Source organism: Aythya ferina, assembly GCF_964211825.1.
Source record: "Aythya ferina genome assembly, chromosome: 24".
NCBI lineage: Eukaryota > Metazoa > Chordata > Aves > Anseriformes > Anatidae > Aythya > Aythya ferina.
Window position 1 is genome coordinate 1,653,244 of NC_140322.1, and position 24,934 is coordinate 1,678,177.

Sequence of the window (24,934 nt, forward strand, 5' to 3'; positions counted from 1 at the left end):
AACCACGTCAAGTCTGGCTCACCCCCTAAAGGAAACACCGAAACAACCTAGCCATGATTAAACTGCCTTCACAATTTATTTCTCCTCATTTATTCCCTTTACAGTCAGCTTTTCTGTACTTTTTTAGAAAGCTTGGCAACTAAGTACCACACTAGGGCCAGTCCTGCAGGCATAACGAACTAGGAGATGCCTTACAGTGCAGTACAAAGGCCAAGTAAGTGAAATCACACAGTTCGTGGGGAAATGCCCTTGAAAACAGGAAAGGTGAAGTATTTCTATTGACTCTCCTACTCAACTGTAAGAGCAGCCAGGAGTGCTGAGCTCCCATTGCAGACACCTCCTATCGATGAGCAGAAAGCGCAGACGGTTCAGGACGGTGCCACAGGAGTCCCCTGAGCTGCGGTAGCAATTAGGAAGCCTTCTGCTTTCCGGCACCAGAGATACATTATTAATTTGCGGTCATAACTGATCAAAAAAATCTAGAAAGTAATTTCATCCTCTTCACTGAAAACAAAGCTGAAACAATCTAATTATGACATGAAAACACGCCTAGGGCTCAGTCCTGTTTCCTAAATTCACAGGTGCCTATCCTGCAAAATTTGCCACAAGCATAATTTTGCAAGCTATGCACTAACATGCACTTATCTCAGAGAACAAGTTTTTATCCCCACATGGGATCTCCCCAGTGCCTGAATTTATTCAGAAGCATGAGCTTATTATGATTTCAAAACCTTATCCATCTGTTACACAAAGGTGGATGCTGTGGAGCTGGGTGATCAGACCTGCCCTTTCCTCATACGTACATCCCAACCTATTAAATGGACATTAAAAGAACACTTATGCAAGCTAAAGTTAAGGCAGATGGGAAGGTGAAAGTGCCCTTAAGACTGGTTTAAAAAAAAAAAAAAAAAAAGAGCAGCACCAGGCAAAAATCATAGCTGAAGAGTTCAGGGTGGATGTCAAGAAAAATTCCTCCAGTAGAGGGGAAGCACAGCACGACAGCAAGCACAACTGCCCTGACACCCCTTCTGACCATCCACATGTTGTGCTGTGCACCTCTTACACCCTGCCAGGCCAACTGTGAGACACGAGCCTGCCTGCCAGTTTTGGGTACTAACATTCATTTTTGAGGCCTCTGCATGGGCATACGTATCTGAGAGGGAAGGGGAAAAGTCCAACCACCTGCCGAGTACTCCTCCAAGCAGCGTGGCGGCTGAGCTGAGCCTGAGAAACAAAACCTAACAGCTCTTACTACAGCATTAGCATAGCCACACAACTTGTTAGCCAAAAAAAACCACCTCTCTAGTTAAAGACGACAAGATTGAGGATACAGGGAACCTGGGGAGGCCACCTGTCACACCATCAATCTTCCTGCCCTTCCATTTTACTCAAGGAAACAGCAGAAATGCATCTCCTTGGTACTGACGAGCTGAACTCCAAGGCTAGGCCTACATCCAATGCAGAGATGCTCATTTAAGGTCACTCTGGACTGGCGTGATGGTCCAAACACTTCACTGAGACCTTGAATATACCAGGAATTGATGCGAAGAGATGTTACAAATGGAAAATCCATACAGATGTGCTACAAGAAAGGCATCTATTCTATAAATATTGTCATGGAAACGATTCAGATTTGCCTTAAAGGACACTCGGAGCACATTAATGAAAGAGAACGGACTGGGCCCGAGCCTGGGAAACAAGATACCGCAGGATCTCAGAATTGGTCTCAATCTTGTTCCATTACAAGGAGCAGAGCTACCTGTTGTTTAAAGTTGACATCACTGACATTTGAAAGCTGAATGTTTTGGCCTTGGTGATACAAATCTACGTGGAGAAAGATCACACTGAAAGAGCTGAAGCGTAACCATAAAAACACCGTGTTAGCTTCCCAAAAGCAAATACCAAGGAGGAAAAGATGAACACTTAACTGAGCATTCAGCAAAAACGGCTCAAACGCAGGTCCTTCTACTTCCATTCTGCCTGGGTACATTTTAATTGTGCTGTTTACACACAAAACAAGCCTGAGCTCTCTGAGGGTAAAGATGCTTGGTAACAAACCCTTCCTGAACCTCATCCAGGAAGCCTGGAAGTGGGCACTCACCCTCCCCACCCTACATTCTCTGCTGCACATGCTACAGCTGCTGAGAGGAAAGCGAAAGAACAAAATCTGTTTATTACAGACATTTTCCCCAACCTCTCAGCCACAGGGGAGAATAGTTCCCAGCTTCTGTGACTAACAGTTTAGACCTTGAATGTTTTCTATTAACAAAACACTAAAGCTTCATCTGAACAGTCTCCAGCTCTTGAACCCTTCAAACAGCCAGAACAGATCCAGGCAAAGCACTTACAAATTCTCATACTGGAAAAGGAGAATTTACCCAGCTCCTATCTGATATGCAATTCAACCTAAAAAAGAAAAACCCTTTTCTCTGGAGGTCTGCATCAGGCACTCAGAGGAAAAGCACTGGGAAGCCAAAGCAACACTGGAGTGGAAAAAACAGGGCCCATTGTAAAAGATGAACTAAAGAGGCTGATGCATCAGCCTCATGCTCAGCAATAGCTCACTGGAACTTGTAAGGGATTCATGCAGTGGACTTTTCTGTGACTGCTGCCACTGTCTTCGCTACAGTAGCTGTGCTGAAACAGATATTTTTAGACTAAACCCCTTTATGAGCTGTTCATCTTATTATTGCTTCATTCCATTCATTACATTTTTAATCATGTCCAAACAACTGAGCTATTAAATAAATTCCAAAGCAGCACAGCAGGCTGAGGCTCACGCAAGCTAAGATCTGAGCAGGAGGAGAAAAAGGCTGCTTTGGTTGAAGATTAAACCTTCTCATTCTTGAAAAACACAAAGCATCCGCTGGACTCAACTGCCACACATTCGGGATTATGGCCATTTCTCATGCCCGTCTCCTGCTGGCATCTTAGAAGACGTTTGGGACGTGAAATACTTTCATAAAAGTTACAGGCATCCCACAAAGGAGGGAGAAAGTTATATAAGTGTCTCTACGTTAATGAACTCCACATGGCAAAAGCCTTTGTCGGCCTCCACCAGAGCAACTTTTAAAGTGTGGACTTGAACAGCACAACACTTGAACCAGACGCCAAGTTCAGGCAGCTTCAGGATGCTGTGAATTGCCTTGAAGTGAGAAACCCCAAAGTGCTGCGACCACAAGGCGCCGCGCGGCACTCCTCCCATCGCTTACACTGGAGCAATCCAAAGACTTAAGCAATGTTTAAAGACATCCACCCACCTGCTTCTGTAAACGCAGGAAGATTTGACTGAAAACAGGGAAGCCTTTGTGCAGCAAGACAGAAGGAAACCATTAGGAGACTGGGAAAAAAAACTGTTATTGTCCTACAGCCTGTTTATTTCTGGTGCCATCAGCCAGTTCCCACAGAGGCTGTGGAGCATCCTCCTCCCTACAAACCCTAGTACTGGGGTACCGTGGGCCCCAAAAGGGCCCACAGAGCTGGGAGTGGGATGCGGAGCCCCAGCAGGGCTCAGCCCCACGAAGCTCCATCCCACCAGGCTGCTCCCCGGTACGGCTGCAGCCGTGACGAGAATTACAAGTGCTAGAAAGCTAGCCGAGACCTGAGTTAAATTGGATATATTCCACAGCAGAGACAACAAAACTTAACAACATGTGGCATTTATATAATATTTTACATGTTCAAAGCATCGTTTAGGTATTACCTGCAGCTCAGGGTCAGCTAGGCTGGAACTCTATTTAGAACTAGTTCTCCTGGGATTCCCGATAATGGATGCTTCACTTGTACCAGAAAAAAAAAAAAAAAACCACAAAAATAGATCTGTTTAGGAGGTAGCACAGCCTGCATGCTTTCACTGCAACCTACAGTCTCAGAAGAACAACAGATTTTTTCCAACTCTCAAGTTTTCCTTTTAATTTGACTTCTACACAGAAGATCGTGACAATGCACATTGAGAGGTACAAGCTCAGTTTAACTCACATTCCAGATCCCAGGTCAAGGAGAGCATCAACAGCCAGAGAAATCATCTTCTGATATATAAATGGAGCCGCTGATTTGAGGCAGGATGAATAATACAACTTACAGTTACCTTTCCCAGCTACAAGTGCACTTTAAATTCCTCATAAGCATAGCAAACGGTGGCAGTCTCTCATTTCAGAGAGCGGCTTCAAAGGGTGCGTGGCAGCAGGATCACGACCCTCTTACTCAAATGCAAACTTCTTTTATCCAACTCGGGGAGCCACAACTCAAGCAGCAGAGCACTCGTTCCTGACCTCTCCATTTCCATCAGGTCTCCTCTATGCCTTGAATTCGTGAGCAGGCTGCCAGCTCAGGGGGACACCAACGTCATAAATGAGAAGAGATGAAAGTGCTGGAAAACAGCTTAGGCAGAACGCATCCAAAAAGCATTTACGGACAACTGTGATGCATTCACAACAGAGCACAACTGCTAATGACATCCCAATATGACATATCCTAGCATAAACTCATTTCTCCTCCCACTGTTTCTGCAAGGCTGGTCTAATTTTATAGGATGAGTGCTTACATGGCAGGAACTGGGTAACGGTGAGATCAATGACTGCAAGAATTTTTAATTAGCATGAAGGTTCCTCCGCATTAGTTCAGAGAATTAAGAAACGCTGCAATGTCTGAAAGGTTAATTCTGAGAGACTCTAGGACCCAAATCTTTGTCTATGACACTGAAAACAAAAACCAGGCTAAACAAAACCAGCCATGACATTAATGTATTTCATTAAAAAATAAGTAGGAGATATCTTCACATACACAACTTAGTGCATAGAAGAAAGTTATACTTCTTCCCCTCCAAGATGTGTATTAGGTCTAGTTCAGGTGTAACACTGTGCATAAATATTTGAAAGAGTAATCTAAAAAAAATATTGGACATAAGGAAAAATGCTCAGAAAGTAGCCACTTCTTGCAGCAGTAAGCTCTAATGGATTAGTTAGAATGACATTGTAATGCTTTTTATAAAACCCTTTATCTTTTATAACCTCTTTATGAGCTTTTTTGTGCTAAGCTGGAAATATCCAGACATCCCTACTGTTTATGGAAGCAATGACAGACCTGCCAAGTTCCCTGTCCTCCATTCTCAATTGCTGATTATCAAGAATGGAGGCCACAATATTGAAGAAGCAATGTGTATTTATATCTCCTTGGCAAAGAGAGATTTTGAATGAACTCTCATGTTAGAGATGGATGCAAAGAGAAGCTGAGGACCTCAAAGTTTTAAATACAAAGGAGACAAAAATTCAATTTAGTAACAAAGACAACTTTTCCCTGTTTTGGGACATCTAAATGGACTGAAGTGCCAGAAGATGATTTAGGGTGTTGGCAGGAGATTTCTTGGAAAGAAAATTTTGGCAGCACCTTCCAGACTGGAGGCTGTTCCAGTGAGGCTGCATGTATGTTAAGGTGCACACAGGACGACAAGGCTGTGACACACTAATGGCATGTGGTTGAGTATCTGGAGTCAGTAATCCCCAATACAATACCACCTGGAAATGAAAATCTGACCCATTAGAGGAGACAGGCACCTGGATTTACATCACCACTATAAAATGCTACTCATAGATGAAATTGTGCATTCCTTTATTAAGCTCAGCACAAGTTGTGCATTGTGTAACTTTTGTACATTGTGCTTAGCACAAGTTTTGCACAAGCTTTGGCCTTGAAACTAGCTGGAAGATTAGGAAGAAATGGGTAGAACCTCTGGAGAAGAACAGCTCTGCAAAAACACAGGAGCTCAGTGAACCTCCTTAGTGCACGTCTACCAGCCGACTCCCCACTTACCCAGGCCAAGACCAGGCAGAAGACGAAGCCTCCACCTGCAGCAGCCTGGCAGCTCTGTCACTGCAAGACACCCAGAAATGCTGGAAATCAAATAAGAAAACTGCACCAAAAGTTAATCCTTTGAGTGCAAGGCACTCTGAAAGACCTGGTCTGTCAATCAGCTGGGGCCAGGGTGGAAGAAGGCTCCGGTGAGAGAAGCAAAATGGAGAAAAGCAACTGTTCAGTTACATCCTTACAGAAGAGATCTCTCACTGTGAAATTTCCAAGATAAAGCATAGCACAGCGCTTCCCTGGGGGCAGAAGGCAGTCACCGTGACTTTATCAAGTAACTAGTTATAATTTTCATGCAAATAACAAGAATAATCAAATGACTATCACAGCTGTGTCAGCCTGAAGAAAATAACATCAACGGGCTGATCAAAGCAAGCAGATGACCTCACAGACAGCACGTTCAAGATGGTATCTGTCCTTTCGCAACTCCTTTGCTTTGGTGTGACCTAAAAATAATAAAAAAGTTACCTCTGAGGCTGCTTGTAACTGACTGAGCACAGCAGCCTTCCAGGAGCACCCAGCGCAGTTATCGGTCGGCATCCAAGGGGTCACAGGCACGCGGAGCCAGGTTTTGTTTATTTTCACTCAGGCTTTGCTGGCACAGAAGTACAAGCAGAATGCATTTGCCATTCCTCAAGGCAAAACACCAGACAAGTCTGTGTGCTGAGGAATGGATGAAGCAGCTGAACAAATGAGGACAAGATCAAACAATCAGCAAGGCTTGTTTGGTTTTCGTGTGTTTGCTCCCACACACACACTTTTTTTTTTTTTTTTTTTTAAGCAGAGGTGTTCTTCTCATCTCTTTTGTTGAGCCTCAGGATAGGATCACACAACTGAGCTTCCCGATGCTGGCAGCCCTGGTTTATTACTGTTTTAGCTGTAAAAACTCCATCTTTCCAAACCAGTCATGGCTGGGGTGATTTTGTTGGATGTTGTGATTTTAACACAAAGATCACAGGACGTGAATCATCTTTTGCACTACTTAATCTATATTCAATTTAGTTGAAATACTGGGTCAAAAATTGTTGGTCCACACACAGGGAATAATTGCATGTTGCTTACTTCTTTGAGAAGCCAATCTAAAACCAACGGAATTAATTTGACGACAGGGAAATTCAGACATAGCTAATAAAAATCTACCCTTAAGGAAATAAGTGCCATAAGTGACACATACTTTGCTTTTCATCTATTGCATAAATTAAAGGTCACACACTTAACTCATACAAACTAAATGATTTTTTTCTGATAATTAACTTTATACAGCATATGTTACAGCACTGGGGTGGGCCTGCAATGATGAAAATCAGGAACTTGAAATGAAATCACACATTTTTTTCCAGCTACGGTTGCAATCATTGCGTCCATTGCCCAGAAGGAAAACATTTCCTAAAAGGGTCCTCTTCACTGGGAGCTAACTGGATTGCCATCGATTTGCACATTGAAAGGTTCGGGATGAACAGAGATGTGCTTGTGAGTTCGTACTGGACAGTTCTCAGGGAAAGCCGTGTCTGCTGCCTCGCTGGCTGCGTAAGGCCGTCTACTACGTCTAGGCAAAAGATGCACAATACTTTTTTATCAGAACTTGATCTAATCCTGTTGAAGAGATACTCCATTTCATTCAAACAGGCACTGTTCGTATCAGACCAACATATCTAATAATTAAACACTGTTAAGTTTTTGCACTAAAAGCAAAGGATTATTAGAAAATAATTAGGCATTAAATACTGCCAGGGCAAAACAGAACGTGTGAAAAACCAGTATTCAGGAATGAATCAGAACTTGTTGCAATTTTCCATAAATGTGTTCCTGGGTGGGTGGCTGAAATCAAATTTTAATATTTTCGGTGACCTTTTCACTTCTTCATCACAAGTATTATTCACTGACCAGAGTTATCTAGCCAAAGGAAACAGGTTGAATAAGTTTTCATAAATCTTTTACATCTCTACAGTATGTTTGACTTAGCTTTTTATTATATTTATTGCTCGACTGTTTGTTCTTTTTTCTATACCAGGTTTCCTATCTTCTAGAGAAAGATGGGGTTGGTACAGCATTGCCACAAAGCAACATGAGCGACATCAGAACCTCTACAAGGTGAGAGAAAGCCAGGTTGCATTCATTTTGCCCTACATTTCAAGGATTACTGATTGACAGGCCCAATGCTTACGAATAATAATAATATCGCCGAGCCTTTCGGTGCTTGACTAATCATTGTTTTCCCTCTCTAATAACAGGATGCAGTTGATATGGAAGCATAATAGCATAAAACCAGTGACCTTCCCCACCTGAGAAGACGTTGTAGAAAGTGACAGCTGATAAACACGGAGCAACTGGGAGAATGCTCCAGCCATTTCATCTCCAGACACATCTGCCATAATAATCAGGGTAACAACGAACTCGGACTGACGACAATCCCCCGCTCCCGATTCTCCCCCTTCCTTCCACAGCATTTCATCTCGCCATTCCTAATACTTGGGGAAAGAAGCAATTTGCACTTTCTGTCCTGGTGATGCACTCCGAGACTCCCTTAACACAGCCCCAAGCACCTCGACCACTGAATCATCTCAGATCTGGATGGTAAAGCAGATATCCATGTACAAGTACATTTTCATCTAGATGTTGACAGCGTTAGAGGCGCTGTTTCCTGCCACCTCCCTAAAATTGCTGTTAATACTCTCCTCACACCGCAGCAGCTCATGCTCTGAATGAAGCATTGCTGCTTCTGCTCAGCCCCAAATAGCTGTACGTGGCATTTCCCAAACACAAGCTGCAAACATGTTTAAGGAAATGCCTTTTCTCCTACCTGCTATTTCAGATACAGTAATCAATAACAAGAATTGTAAAGGCAACTGATACTTAGAACATGAAGAAACTACTAAATCTGAAGGAAATCCTGTAGTACATACATATATTACCCCTCTTTTTATTTATATGAAGCTGAGCTGTTCTCAAAGTAGCTTATATCTGCATGAAGAGTTTATACAGGGAGATATAAAACACCTTGATTTGAGTCAAGGAACTGAGAGGGTACAAAACAAGCAAAGAGCACCCTCCATTAATATCTACAGCTGCTGGTGAGTCCTACACTCGCTGAGAACAGTATTTCAAGGCAAAATCCAAAATATCTGCCCAACATCCTTCAATGCAGGTAGTTTTGCTAGGGTTAGACTTGTGGATTTGTATTTGACTATGATTTAGGGACTCCTCTCCACCAGCCCAGCTTGCTCCAAGCCTGGCCTTGAGCACCTCCACGGACAGGACAGCCACAGCTTCTCCAGGCAGCATGTGCCAGTGCCTCACCACCCTCTGATTAAAGAATTTCTTCCTAATAACTAATCTAAACCTCCCCTCTTTTAGTTTAAAGCCATTACATTTGTTTTGGGCGAAGAAAAGGAGGAGGTGCTCTTTTTTAAATCTCAAATGGCTAACAGCTAATCAGTACTGCCTTCTGAATCAAAATATTTCTCATGGTGAGAACGTATGGTAATCAGACAGATCACCACATGGCATGTGCGTTCACTTCTGGAAGTGGAGATAAGTTAATTCCATACGCATTTAATTTGAATTAAGATGGATTCAGGCTGAGCTGAGCAAAACCTAAACCAAAAGGTGTACTGCACACAGTCACAGCTTTAAGCTTTCCTGAAGATACTTTGGCTGGCTGAATACATACATGCAGGTCTTTTATTTATTTATTTATTTAATATATCACCTGCTTTAGTTCTCAACTTCTCTGCTGTAAAGGAGTAAAGCAGGCAACTAAAGTATAGGAGACTCCTGCCCTGTTCTTCAGTGCAGCTGATGGAGCAAACAAAAACCCACCCACAAGGAGTCACAGCAACTCCTGGCTTGAGCTACAGATAGAGCAGGGCTCTTCCAGTAAGATGAGTCCCAGCAAGCTGCTTGGAAGTTATTTACTTATTTATAGTCAGGTTCTACTTGGACAGATGACATTTTAATCTCAAACCTGGAAAGAAATACTACCAGGTAAAGAAAAGGGGAAGGAATTACCATCCACCGACTAGGTGGATTTGAACGGATTGAGAGGAGATGTCTCACAGGAGCTTAGATCCAATCAGCACATGTCAGAGGATTTTGTGGGATAGGTTTTCTGTTACGCAGCCAAGCAGGCTTCCATTCAGTCTCTCTGCAAACTGCTTTCTATTTCCCGACCATTACTGCTATGAGCGATAAGTTCAGTTCAGGGCAAGCCACTAAAAGCAACGCTGGCCAGCCCAATCACCTTCTCTTTTTCTGCAGTAATTGCCTTGCCTGCATAATCGAAAGTCAACTAGTCTCCTACTAATGGAGAAAGTGGAGCTTAAAGCTAATTTTTTGTATCTAAATCGCTGCATATAGACAGTTTTAGGCTGGATTTTCAGCAGTCCACCCCGTAGTTTCCTCTGAAGTCAGAATTTCAATGGTGGTCAATTTGGAAGAAAACAACCAAAAAACTACTCACACTGGCAATAATTAAAATTGGCCAATATATCTTGCAATGACAAAAAGATCCACAGCTTTGGAGAATATCTAATTTTCATAGCCTTGATCCATTGATGAGGGAACTGGGAAACCAGCAGAGAGAAGTAAACCAAACAGAGCAGCAGCTGCATTAGCAGCAAGGAGGATTTGTTCAGAGACCAGAGACACCACCCTCAGCATCTCACCTGCCTTTCTGTAGCCACCATGGCTGTACCTGCTTGAGCACATTGTGCGTGTAAGGATGAGATGGTAATGAAGGACGGACAAGCCTTTTAACCAAATTGCCTTGGCAGCAAGTCTGCAATTTTCACACAGCTCATTAGTGGTGACTTTTTATGGAAATGTATGCTGAAACAAAACCAAATGCATCTAACAACTACATGTTCTGCAAATAGATTCCTTGATTGAAAAGAAATGGCTCTATTATATGCAAAAGAAAAAAGGAGCAAAAAGGGAGGAAAATGAAGGTCTGTCAGGAAAGAAACAAGATCAGAGTCCTTCACAAGGTACCTTCGTGCTGCTGTGCTGAGACATCAAGGTACCGACTCTCAACACCTGCCACCTGCACAGGCAGGTACAGCAACACAGAACTGGCAAGCGCATCTCAGGCACAAACAGCCCTGGAGTCCAAAATGCCAGGAAAGCACAAGCAATACTAAATCTTGCAATTTCTTTACTATTTTCTGCTCTTCCAAACACCCATCTCTAAAATGGACTGATCCACAGAGCAGCTGCGGTGCGATGGGAGAAGCAGCAGGACCTCCTTGACAGCAAAGTGTCCCCATATTGTAGCTGGGCAAGTGTCACTTGATGTTTGTTTAGATGCTTGATACTGGATCCTATTTGCAAGGCATTATTTCTGCTCTCCTGCGTCTGCACTGATTGATCTCGTTTGCATATGCAAATCAAATGCCAATATGAGACACTTAATATTCCCTCAACTTCATTTAGTGCTGCAGCAGCACGGGTCAATATCTCACTCCATCCTCCAGTACATGGGGAGGGGAGGGGAGGGCTCTCGCTGAGTCAGCAAATGCTAATAAGCTTTGCTGCTTTCAAGTCTTAAAATCAATTAGTAGTAAATTAAGGCAGACTTGCTGGGAGCTCATTTAAGTAATAAAAATCTTTTGTATAGCTAAAAAGAAAAGAACAGGAAGGTTGGTTTTTCCTTCCCCGGTTCCCTTGGGAGGTGTTTTAATCAGAAGTCATAATGGAAAGCAATGCATCTGCCGCAATGTTTATTGAGAAGGGGATCTGCTCTGCCATTTTTGCTGTCTGCAGAGGTACAGCAGTAATGATATTCAGAAAACACCCAGTCCTTATTACTAAATTTTATTACTGAGCTCGGACATAGTTAAACTCAATGAATGGGGTCACATCCTGCCCTTGAACAGCATTAACGTACCCAGGAAGAGGAACTGAGAAAGATACATCCACATCCAGCCCTCTGCCCTGTATTCCAGACACCCAGCCCACACTGCAGTGGCTCTTCACTTGTGTTGATGCTTACAAAGCAGTCACAGCACCAAACATCCCATCATGTCCATATTACGAGCACAACAAGTTTCCTGGAGCAAGCGCTGCATGAGAAGGTGCAGCAGCAGCAGCTTCAGCAGCCCCATAAAACCCCAGCCTGCAGCCTCCCTGCTGCCTCAGACCCTGCCTACCCACTGCAGACACCCCGAGCCCCCCATCCAAGCCCCTGGCTCACCTCCCTGTGCTGAGGGGTGCTCAGCACCTACCACCAAGCCTGGAATTGAGGGACTGCACCAAGCAGACCCACTGAAATCGGAGCTAAGCAGCTGAGGACCTGGTGCAGCACTGCTCCAGAACAAGCTCACCCCAGCCTGCCAGAGGAGGCTCAGGCAGGAGGCCTGATGGCAGAGGCTGAAGACACATCCTCTTCCTCACATGCACGAGCCACACACTTACCTGACCTTGCAGCCATCACCAGAGGCTCTCATTACTCAGAGCTGAGCCGCATCTCAGCTGGCAGCAGAGCTGATTGCAGCTCTCTGCACCTGGAGGTATTTGCACCTGAACATTGCCCACACCTAAAGAGAAGCGCCCCTCGTCATGCTTCCCAAGGAAACGGTGGCTATCCCAGCTGTTAACATTTATTTCTTCATTTTCCAATTGATATTTTTTTTATTTGAGTGCCTGACTACCTGATATAGCGCCATGCCCAAACACTGCAAGGGGCAAACTTCTGGTTTAGTGGCTTCATTCTACTTCAATTTATTAGACATCATCTGTAAGCATCAGACTGAACAGCACCTCCACGGGTTCCTGCCATGGCTGTGAAAAATAACAGAGCCACCACTGTCATGCCAGGTCTCCATTCACCTCCCTTTCAAGGCTGAAAGGCCACCGATGACTTGAGTAAGTTTCTGACCATGAGAACGTAACAAAAAGGAGTAAATAGAAACTGGTAACTGGAAATAAAGAGAAAATTAGGGTTTACAAACCAGCTTGAGACTTCAGGTAGCTTTTTGCCCTTTGGAAGTTGTTTACAAAGTTCGTCTAAGGTACCAAATTCTGAAGGTTTTTGTGTGTTACCTGCAAAGAACAAATGCCTGCCACGTCCTTCAGAGCTAGCACACGCCAGCAGCGAGGGGTGGCAAGAGGCAGGGGCAGGCACTGGGGGTGCTCCAGCTGACTGCTGCTGACCAGCCGGGTGTTTTGCTATTTCTCTCTCCAATTTTGCACTCCCCAATCCACCCACGTGACTGCGCAGAACAGCTGACTGTGCAAAAACCTATTGTTGCAAGATGCACATGGTACATTAAGTGAAACAGGAGCTGCACGTCGTGAACAGCTGATGAGAAACAGGGACACAGCTACGGAGTCGAGAAATTCTGGAAAAACTCCAAAGAGCAGCCATAAAAAAAAAAAATCTGAAACCATACGATATGGAAACCTAGTACCAACCACATTTTTTTTGCATAACATAGAAATCACTTAATTGGAGACAAAAAAAAAAAAATCCAATGCCGTGTTTTAAGTCTAATTATACACGTACTGCTCTTCCAGACGCTGGGCTGTGTAAAACAATGCTGTCACTCAATATTATTGACAACAGCGCATTGCCTTACTGCTCATCGGGTGTCTCGCTTTATCATGTAGTCCTGATACTAACACTTTGCAGGCAGGAAGCAAACCAGAACGCCCTGTGCTGCCTGAATAGCTGCACGGTTCGGCACAGCTCTGACAGCGCTCCCCAAATGTAATCCTAAAAGCAATGTCAGGAGCCCTACAAGGAGCGTGGTGAGCGCGGTGTCCTCCTGCTCCTCACCTCCCCACCGGGCTCCTTCCCAGCCACGCCGTGCCAGACACTCCGGCGCAGAGGAGCAGGCACGGAGCTGCTGCAGGGCTTTGCTGCGCTTTAACCACTTAGCACCAAGCAGTGCCACTGCGTCACTGCCTCCTTCAGCAAGGCTCGAGCCCCTTCTGCTTCCTTCCAATTTATTGCTTCTTGACGAGCAGCAGTGCCAAGGAAAGGGATAACACCTATTTTTTGTTCCTACCTTTTATCTCCTGCATGGTGTTCATTATGATCAATCACACTTTTTGAAGTGATTATTATCTATTAACTGTTGAGGTGGATTGGGACATTTCAGACAGGAATATCAACACCCAAATATGTTTTCTGGAATTCTTGCTTTGTTTTTAAGCAGTTCTTTTACAGCCATTTGGAAACAGCAGTGTGACCCAAAACAACTTATCCATGAACCCACTAAAAATAAATATTGCTAAAAAGTGCATGGAGCCAGCACAGCCAATTTAGGATCTCAGCTGCTGATTTCTTGGCTGCCTTGAATGCTCTAAGCAAGTTACTGCAGCAAAATAAACTCTAATATAACAATTTTTGAATTAGAGTAAGATGAGAACTCCTGGGTCATCTGTTACTGTCCTCTGCTATTTCATTGCTTCTCCATATGGTGGGCTACACACAAAAATTAACACAAATTATTTTTCAAACGGATTAGCTGAACTGCATTCAAACCTGGGATAGGTGCTTAATTCTGAATTAAAACACTAATTCCATTTAGTTTAATTCACTTTGGAGGAGAATTAGCTCTGGAGCTGTCTTTTCCTTCTGATGGCAGTCACCACATGCTGCAGCCCCTGCCCAAACCCCACAGCCTTCCTCTGCCAGCCCCGACCTGGGCTGAGCCTGGAGCAGGGGCCCTGTTGGGCTGCTGCTGCCCGCTGGTCCTTCCTAAAGCAAAAATCACCACAAGCTACAGACATCTGGTCCCCAGAACCGGAAAAAGTACTGAATTTGTATCTGCATCTCTCATTCATGACACTTTCCTACAAATCTGCTGCTGTGGTTTGCAGCAGTATTCAAGTAACGAATCCCATGGTCTCCTGGAGTACACTTAGAAAGTGCTGGTCAGTCCCAGAGCCATAGCCATACCTGCCCTACTGAAGTGTGCTCCTTCCACCTGCTCCTTTCAGAGCTCCAAGACATTAACGTTCAAGATTTAAACACTTCAGGAAGTTTTTAGGTTCTGCAGTCCTACAATACAACAGTTGGGAAGTTTTCCAAAATTTAAATTCATTTGGAACAAATTAAATATAAAGGGATGATGTAATGAGCAGAGCAATCCTCACTTTTTTAGTCATCAATGCACTATAACTAATTCCATCAGCATGTTTTCAGAAGGGCAGCAGCATTTGGTACCAGCATCACAGGAGATGCTGGTGTTCAAAAAACTGCTCATGGACAGGAGCACAAAGTGTAGCCTGGTTTTCCTGTTTGCAAACTAGAGACAGCTGAAGGATGCCGGAAGGAACAACCCAGCTATGCATGTCTGCTGCAATCATCTGCCGTCAATTAGTTTAGAACAGTAACGAACATCTCAGAAATAGCATTAAAACCTCTCAGAGACGAAGGGGCATTCTGAACCCGCTGTTTCAGTGTTGGCACCTTCAGAGAAACACCGTTTTATGGCTTCCCACACTGTTCTTCTCCACAGCTTTATCTCTATGAGCCATGAGGACTACAAACTTTTTTTTTTTTTTTTTTAATTAAAACTTTGATTCCAAAACAAGCTCTTTAATAATGAAAAGTAACAGGGTGGATTCAGCATGGAACCCTGGCTGCGTACACATTTAGGAACCGTTTCACCAGTTAAAACCACCACTGAAGCAGTACATCAAGCACTACAGTCTAATACTGCTCCAATCTAAAAATGCAGAATGCTGTGCTCACCTGAAATTTAGAAGAAATTTGAAAACAACAAAATGCATCTGTCTCAATAGGAAAACAGCATAAATATGACACTCAGTTTGCATTTAGCATCATCTTAGCACTCTTTTTCTTATACATCCTTTAACAGTCACAGGCTTGTACCTCAAGCTTAAAGAAACCACCTGCAAAGAAAACCAGCAGCAGTTACAATCACACTCCTCATCCCTGTATGAATTTTCCTTATCCTTTTCAAAGGGAGCCATGCAATGCCACTGGATTCACTACGAACTTGGTGCTGTCTGCTGATTCACTGACCTCCATCAGCATCACGGGATGTCCCAGGGAGGCTCCCTTCCAAGCAGGACTCCAGCATGACCCTACTCAGCTTGGGAGATGCACAAGGAGGGGCAGAGGGAGAGAGCCAAAGCTAAATCCTTCCCAGGCCACAGCTGATACTAAAGTTAGGAGGCACAGTAAACAAAGAGCAAAAATTCCCACTAAGGTGAGGTTTGTTAAGCATTGCAGATAAGGATGAACTGACCACAGGAACGGCTGGAAGTAAAGAACTCCAGCTACTAAAACAAGAAGCCTAAAAGGAACATCAGACATTCCTTGAAAGCTTTATGCCACACACTTAACAGTCCCAATAGTAAGCAGACTGAAGTTAAAGATGCTGCTAAAGAGCCAAAACGCTCTGGCATCAAGATCCATGTGCTCAGCTGAAGGCCTGTTTGGGTTTTGAACACATGAAGCCACCTCTCACCAAGATTCAACCACAGAAACATCCAGCTTCAAGGAAAAAATGAGCAGCAGAACAGGACACCAAGCTTCCATCCTTCTCACTGTCACCAGAACAAGGGTTAACCTGTACTTTACTTTGCTGTAAGATTCATGTTCATTTGCCTTAGTCTGAAAAAAGAGAAAAAGCATCAATCCGGTAAATTTACCACAAGCCCCGTATGTCTCAGACTATGATTTAGGTACTGAGAGAATTGGGACCCAGCTGGAGGTTTAAATGAACCCAATACAGCGTTCGCTCAGAAGGCAAATTGGCGTAAAAAGTACATTTAGTTATAGCTTTAAAAATTTTAGCCTATTCAGTACTAGCCTGGCAGTTTGGAAATTTATTTACCCAGATGGAGAAAATGCTTTGAGCAGGCACCGGACAAGCATGAGTCACCCCGCCATCACCACCCAGCCCACAAAGGCAGCGTGGCCACGCCATCTGCGGGCTGCTCCCCGCTGCTTTGCCACCCCTTCCTTCACTACCTCCAAGCCTTAAAGGCTCTTCAGTTCCCCGTAACTCTGACCCTTCAGTGCCATCTGCAAGCAAGCAGAATCGAAGTACCCAACCTGCTATTGAGGAACTTACTTGCAGCCGGTGAATCTCATCTGAAGCATCTGAGCCCAAGTTTTACTTGAGGCACAAAGAAAGCAGAGCCAAATTTTCAGAAACTCTTCCCAGAGTTTTGTGTTAAAGTCTTGTTTTCTAAAGAAATGATATGGGCATCCAAATGCCTACACCTCAGTCTTTGAAAAATGAAATCGTCATTTCTCATTTTATCAGAGGACTGCCAAAAACTGCACATTCTCCAAGACCCTAGGTAATTTAAGAAAAAAAATGTGTTTATATATTTATTAAGGGCACTATTGGTCTAAATCATACTCAGAAGCTATGTGGACAGCTCTATTTGCAAAAATCTTGAATATTCCTCCATTAACGGGGCAACTGTTACTGTAAAGTCAAATTACAGATAGGAAAATGGAGACGTGAAGCAGTTTCACTTGTGCACTGTGACAATACATCCACAGAGCAACAGTCAGGAAATGTTCAGGTTGAGCAAAAGCAATGGGCAAAGATGGACAGGAACCAGTTTTTAATTGTATTATCTAAATATGTATGCATAATTCCACAAACAACCCTCTAAAGAATGAGATATTTGTGCTTGAGAAAGAGGAGGGTATTTATTATGAAGGAAAACAGTACCATTTACTTGGGGTTGTTTCTCTCTGTATTTAAACGCTTCTAATTTCTTAAAATAAGCAGTGTTCTTCTAGGCATAATTGTTTCTTTTCAATCAGGCACTTAGTGTTTGCAGCTATCAAATTTGTTGCAGCTGTAATCAAACACGATGTCTTGGGAAGGAAAATTTTCACCTACTGTTCAATCTCAGTGCATTACACTGTGCGGTTTTGTAGCCAAGGAGTCCGGAGATCTTAATGAACATTAGTTCATTCTAACTGGACCTCAATTTCTAACTGAACTTTGCTTTTGGGAAAAAAAAAAAAAATAAAGGTCTTAAAACAGCATCTATCCTCTTGTTTCCTCCTTGTCTGCTTGGTTTTTGCTCACATCCCCTAGGACACCACATTTGGATGCTTTGCTCAGAGGTCGCTACACTCTTCTCCTGCATCTGACCCCAGACATCCAGCACTCACCCCACTGAGACCTGTGCTCCTGCCATGTCTAACGCCTCCAACCTCTGCAGGAGCTGTAACGCAGAGCATCAGTCAAAACAGAAAAGCTTACTGCAAGATATCCAGGCATTGAGTGCTTCCTTCATGTTCAATAAACACCTAAAGAAGGACCTGTAGAGCCTCAAAGAGTACAAAGGTTCATTAAGCTCATCTCAGTGTTTTACAGCATCGCTCCTGCAACATGTACGTTCAAGACAAGTCTGGGTCTCTCTCCTTAAATCCCTTGCTATTTTTCAAACCCTCAGTACTAAAATGAGGCAGCCAAGCGGTAATGGCTTACAAATAATAATACGATTTTATTTTATACCTATATTAATGAGCTAAAAAAAAACCACCCTTTATTCATCATGAACTGTTATTAGTATTATCGAGGAAGCAATGCAGAATTTACATCAATTTCCTCATATTGTAAAAGACTTGCCCAATTTATTTTAAATGTCAACTCACTGTGTATTCATCAGGTGTGTGGCAGCAGTGATTGTAATTAATTTCACACTGTAATCTAGACATGTGCCTCCATATTAGTTTTGCACATCTTTCAGGAGTAGCAATAAAGGGAAGCATTGGTCATTTTTGGTCACCAAGCCTGCAGAAATATTTTTCACAAGACAAGACAGTCAAGATTCACGTCCTAGTAAAATTCATACTCAGATTATTTATAGCTGCCTACTTCAAAATTCTCCTGCAGTTGAAATGAAATGCTCCACAACAGCTGGTTGGGAATTCTGAGAATAATTTAGTCACAAAATGAAAAAATCCCATAGATTGAGGGTGAACAAGGCTAATTGTGAAATCGTGGTGAATTTAAGGGACAGTTTAGCAGGAAAAAAAATACAAATTTGGGACTGCTATAGGCATGAAAGCACTTAATTTAAATATATTTCTAAAACATATGTTCTGAAGTAGAGGTTCGTAAGAACTGCTTATGTTTAGTAAAAAGAATCTCTGAAAATATTCTTCCAACCCAAGTGTTTTCTTTAAACTTAAAAAATCTCTGCTTTCACTTCAGGGAGAAAAACCTGACAATTTCTCACTCCCAGTCATCCTACAGTAGTTGCCCCCGCTCCTTTCCAGATGATCCACTGAACTACAGCTATTTCTGGCAACCTAGTCATGTCTCCTCTCCTTAAATGTGCGACTGCCGTAGCTTTTCCCACATTCACCACGCCACACAGAAGCTCCTGAATGCTGTCTGTGCATTCATGAATGCAAAGTCATAGCAGTGCGTATGACAAGGAGCCATTCTGGCCTTATTTTGCATGAGAACTGGGAACCCAGACCTCACAACTAACACGAGATCATGCAGAATATCTGTGTCAGAGCTGGGATGAGAGGTTAGGTCTCCAAAGCTGTGACCAAGTACCTTTAACTCAAGGATTCTGCACACACACCCCAGAATTACATCTTCTGAAGCGGTTGTTTCCATTCATCATGAGATGGCTGTGCTGGGGAAAGATCCCATCAGCCTTTCTGTTCACTGTCAGTATTGCCTTCCACAGCAGAATAAATGTATACGGATACAAGCCTCCTAATATTTACTGAGCTTTGAAACAATACTTGGCATCTTCAGAAAAAAAATCACACAAAAAAGCAAGAGACTGGAGAACATGAAGAATCAGACAATGAAAATGGACTGAAACAAGCTGGCAACACATACCAAGCTAAATAAAGAAAGATGAGGAAGTGAGAGGACAAGACCATTAAGGAAGATCTAGGAGCAACACACTTATAAAACACCTATATAAAAAAAAAAAAAGTCAGAAAACTGCACGCTCAAGAAGGAAGCATCCCAGCACGGCAGCCCCAGAGCTGGCTTTTTCTCAAATTCTAGTGCTCCTTTGGCATCAAACCTATGTGGGGCTTACAAAAAGCTCTGCAGACTTCCAGAAACTCAATTTGCCTGTGCTCTTATAGCATCCCTAAATGTTCTCACTGCGGAAACGTTTTTAAAAGAATCTGCCACAAATGCATGAAAGTGATCCCTTTTTAGTGAGTGAAATGTATACCTTAAGTGCATCCAGAAACAACCATAAATGAATAAACATACATAAATATGAGTAGATATCTGTATTGTTTTCAAGAAATTGCTTGTAAGTGGATTTATTGTGCACACCTTTTAGTAACCAGGTAAGTTAGGAAGATGTTAGTTTAGAAAAAGCCAACCTCAATTTCTGTGCTGCCCAGAGGACCATGGTGGAGCAGATGTCAGTTTAAGTGCAATGGTTTCATATCACTTTGATGTCCCCATGTACATATTTCATTCCTGACTTCCTTTTAAAAAGTTTCGGAGATCTTTTGTTCCAATTTTAAAATTCTGCTTCTTTTTGGTGCATTTCTCAGTGATTGCTTAAAGGGAGGAGAATAATGAACCTGCTTTGATAGCAGATCATAAAGGAGCCATTTACCACAAGGACTCTGATGCATTGTTCCGTCTTTAAACATGAATTATCGAATCACAAGCTATTCACTGAGTTGGAGATTACCAATGAACTGAAACAGCATTGCAGCAGCAGTATGTGCCTCTCTGATCAAAACCACACTTATCTCCTCCTTTACTCCGAGTTAACAAAATTCACGTAGCAAGTACCTTGTTTGGAGGAAGGTGCAGAGCTGCACTTTCAGCAAGCCTCCATCTCTGAAAGTAAAGCTTTAATTTACAACAGTGCTCTGTGTCACTCAGTGGTTCAATATTTATTTATTTATTTGTTTGTTTTTCTACCAGAAACGCACTTGGTTATCTGCCTTAAAGCCTCCTTACCATCAAACTTCAGATAATTTAAAACACGTGACTGAAGCCCTGGAGCAAGCCTGTGTACAAGATTACCTGCTGAACCAAGGTGTTGCAGAAAGCCAGGGACTCAGCACGAGGATACCAAAAGAAGAAAGGAGAACACAGCTCTACGAAAATTCAAGTCATACACATTTATCCCTCTTACGCGGCCAGCTAAATCTTAGAACAATCTATCGGTTCTAAACCATCAGTAACATTAAAGCATTTTAAGGGGAACGGGGATGTGACCCTCATTCTTCTGACGTTCCCAGCACATTTATTTTCACCAAATGCCTCTACCACAATCTCTAGAGTGACCGTAGAGCAAAAATACTTGTTACCGACTCCATAGTGAAGTGACCCATCCAACACTTTTTTTTTTTTTTTTTTTTTTTTTTTTGCTAAAACTACACTTATAAACAATAAACATAATGAGACACGCAGAAGGGCCAGTATGTTGGGGAGGTAAGGAATTTATATTCGGCAAAAACAGAGTTTTCCATAGAAAAGTTTTGCACAATTCTGACTTTATGTAAAAACTTTGGCACAGAAGTATGGCTGGAAATGCCTGGGCAATGAGGGATTGATCTGAGAAACCAGGCTAGTACAGCAGGGAGTCATACAAAGAACTGTGCAAAAAACCCTGTGCAACTAAATGCCAAAAAAATCAATTCTCAAAGTCAAGGAAGTACAAAAACAGCTCTGTGTCCTCTATCACACAGTTTGGGATCCATGTACTGTCATGTTTATCAGGCATAATGATTGACATTTCTAGCAGAGGTTCTGCAAATGGGATGGGATCCATTTGTCCTCGCTGTGCTCTCCTAAGCTGACAGCTGCCACACACCACCAGCCAAGAGCATCCCCGGCAGACATTTGCCCTGTGAACAAACAGAGCTTGGTCTCCAACTGAGATGAACAACTTCAGCACCATTGCCTAGCCATAGCGAACACCTGCTATAAACACTGATCACTTAAATAAAACATCCTGGTGCCACTGCTGCCTCAAGGAAGAGCAGAGCTTTTAAATGCCCTCTAATTTCTGATTAAACAGAATTCTCCTGAACCTGAACAATTGTCAAGTGCAGAAAACTGAGAGACTACATCATCATCTAAATGAAGGCATCTACTTGGTTTAATGCATTGGGTAATTGGCCAGTAGGACTCATTACCAAAAGCTATCATTAAGGCTAAGAACTTCTTAGGACTCCAAAGAAAAACATTTACAGGGATAGAGACAACATTCAAGGCTCAATAATTAACGGAAGCGTAACTCAAATTTAAACATGGTTAATCTGTCATTTGCCCAGTAGTACCAGCTCATATCACAATCGCGTTCTCTCTTCTAGTACAAACAGTTCTTTCGTGTATTTGAAAATTTCCAGTAGTAGAAGTCCAAGATTTTTTGAAGCTACCAAGCCTTCACCTCCACAAGCACCAAACACTGCATGTTATTTATGACAAGAGACACAGGCAGGGAATTTAAATACTTTGAGAGGAAGGTGCAGGGAAAAAATGACAAGGAAAGAGAACGTAAAGAAAAATGCAGCAATCTCTGAGCTCCCTGGGCACCGCTCTGTACTCCCCATTAGCTCAGCTGTAAATTCCAGTGGCTGTGCAGGGTGCAGTGTTTGCTGTAACCTTGTGGATTCCATTGTCAAGTTCCACACTACCCTCCTGTCTCAGTCACTCTAGCTGTTGGAGTAAGCTTTTACAGACGTTTTGAGCACAGATGCTAAGGGAAAAATACATTCACACCCTTGTAAGGGATCAGCAATTTGAATTCTGAAAAAAGAGGATCAAACTGCAGTTGAACCAGACACTTTTGTCCTGGATTAATGTCTGCGTATCTCCATATATCACATCCTACCATAAGAGAGTGCAAACACAATTCAAGACAGTTACTGAACTGGGCAGACTTACCTTCATAGTTTGCCTGGAAGCCTTGAGCACTGACCGCATAATCACTCACAAGCCATAAGGACAGCACAACCCCTGTACTCACAATAGGAGCAGGCAGCTGGAAACCCGTTAACCTGAAAGAAATCAAGAGGAAGGTTACACTCACCATTGCTGCCTTTGATCTGCCAGCAAAACGACGAGTGGGGGGCAGCTGCCACTTTGGACAATGCACCACAACCTGAAAGAGTTAGGGGGATCTTCAGAGCTCGAGAAACCAGACTGAGAATAGAATATCGAACAGTTCACTTGGAAGGAACCTGCAAAGATTGAGTCCAACTATTAAAGAGCTGTTCTTCAAATGCTGGGCAAACCCATCCTGGGCTTGTAATGCCTTCTGGCTTATCAGAGTATCTACTACATGCATTTCTTCATCGACCATATTTTTAGCCGTTTTATCTGCTTCATATCTTATTTGCTGAATGTCTGCTTGGCAGTACCCAGCTGCAAACCCCTGCTCTGGTCTCAGAGGTGTCACTGAGCCCTTTGGAATAACAGGCCTTATCCATGAAGTGGGAGCAATGTTTCAGGCTGCCGAGTGAGCCCAAGACATCATTCAATAATGTTTATAACACATTTTGAGAACCTAGGAGTAAAGAGCATTGCACAAACTACATTAAAGCAAACAATCTAAAATAGCAGAAGAGAGCAGACAATAAAACTGACATTACCAATTAATTAAATCCCATCAGGGTGGCTGCTTTCATTGAGTATACGTTCTGTAGTTTTGCGATGTTTTGAATCATGTTTCTGGAAATCCTCCCCTCCCTGCCTGACACTACAAGAACAATCCCAGAGATGGCACTTTTTCATCCAGTGACCTGATATCTAACAGGTACCACAGTAAAGATCATAATCCTCAACTCTAATCACTGAGGAAATCAAAGCCTACAGAGATTAATTTATTTGCACAAGATGACCAAACAAAAACTGTAGAAAAAAGGTGACAAGTCTATTTAATAGAGAACAGACAGCACTGCACAAACACAGGCCACTTTTTTTGGCCTCTCCCCGAACCCCTTGCAGACTCACAGCTAAATGGCAACTGTTATTTTTATTAAAAACATTACAAAACTTTTTTTTTTTTTTTTGGTAAACTAGCTTTATTAGATCCCAAACCCCTGTTACTATATTGACACAGCCGATGTACATTTCTCACAAACAATTACAGTTTTATAACTTATAATCCATCTCCTTCTGCTTGGCTAAGGTGATTTACATAATAGGTTTGCATAAGAAGCTTTTTTTTTTTTTTTTAAAGCAGTCTCATTAAATTCTTGCCTGCTGTTACCAAGGTCAGATTCACACCCAATCCCCAATGCCTGATAACCGTACTGAAACCAGGACTTTTACAAAAATGTAGGAGTTCACTGATGGAACTCACTGCCACGTGATAGTTGGATCACGACCAACACAAGCAGTATAGTAAAAATGGTTACTATAAGAGAGAAAGCTTAATGATTCTTACACACATATGCAGTTGCTCATCCCACTCTTCTTAGACACCAGTTAGATCTTCTTAAAGAAAAGCAAAAGATCCCTAGTGATGGAGTACTCCTTAGGAAATACCTACAAATGTGTATTTCATTTGAAGTTATCTCCTTACCTCCTGTATTATATGGAATGAAAAGAAAAAAAGAAAAAAAAACACTCAGACAACAAAACCAACTCCTTATTTCTGGGGCCACCATCCTCTCTGCCCACAGGCCCAGGGACCAGCACACTGTAAGCTCCAGCCCAAGTACTTTATCCTTAAGTTTGCCATCAGCCCCCTGCAACTTCCAGAGACAGTAAGTGAACTTCCCTTCCCTCCCTGTTCCTACTCTATTCCTAATTTCATAAACTTAAATATTATGTCAAATAGATTGAACTACCCGACTCATGAAAGCTGACATGCTCTGCCTGAGAACCTTATTAAAGCAAAATTTTCAGTTATCAGCAAAATTCATGCAGTTGCCAATGATGGCAGTCACGACTTAAATGTCAAAGAAGTACTTACCAGCTCTCAGCATAAAAGCCATTGTCTATACAAGTTGAAAGAACAATTGCTCCTGTTCATTCAAAATAAAAGATTCTAAGATTATTTTTTGCTAGGATTCACACAGTTTTACTGTGCACAGAACCAAGAAAGAGTGCCATAGTTTGCAATTTTTATTGCAATTTAATTAAAATGGCTTATTGAGACCCTC

The 24,934-nt window shown here is 42.6% G+C and overlaps 1 protein-coding gene across 1 annotated transcript in view; it reads right to left on the reverse strand.

Moving 5' to 3' along the window:
• Positions 1–24,934, reverse strand: part of CSMD2 (CUB and Sushi multiple domains 2) — a 325,013-nt gene that overhangs the window by 223,195 nt on the left and 76,884 nt on the right. Inside the window, exon 4 of the mRNA XM_084497137.1 lies at positions 22,710–22,822. Within this exon, the coding sequence (XP_084353263.1) occupies positions 22,710–22,822 (113 nt within the window). The remainder of the gene's footprint in view (positions 1–22,709; positions 22,823–24,934) is intronic.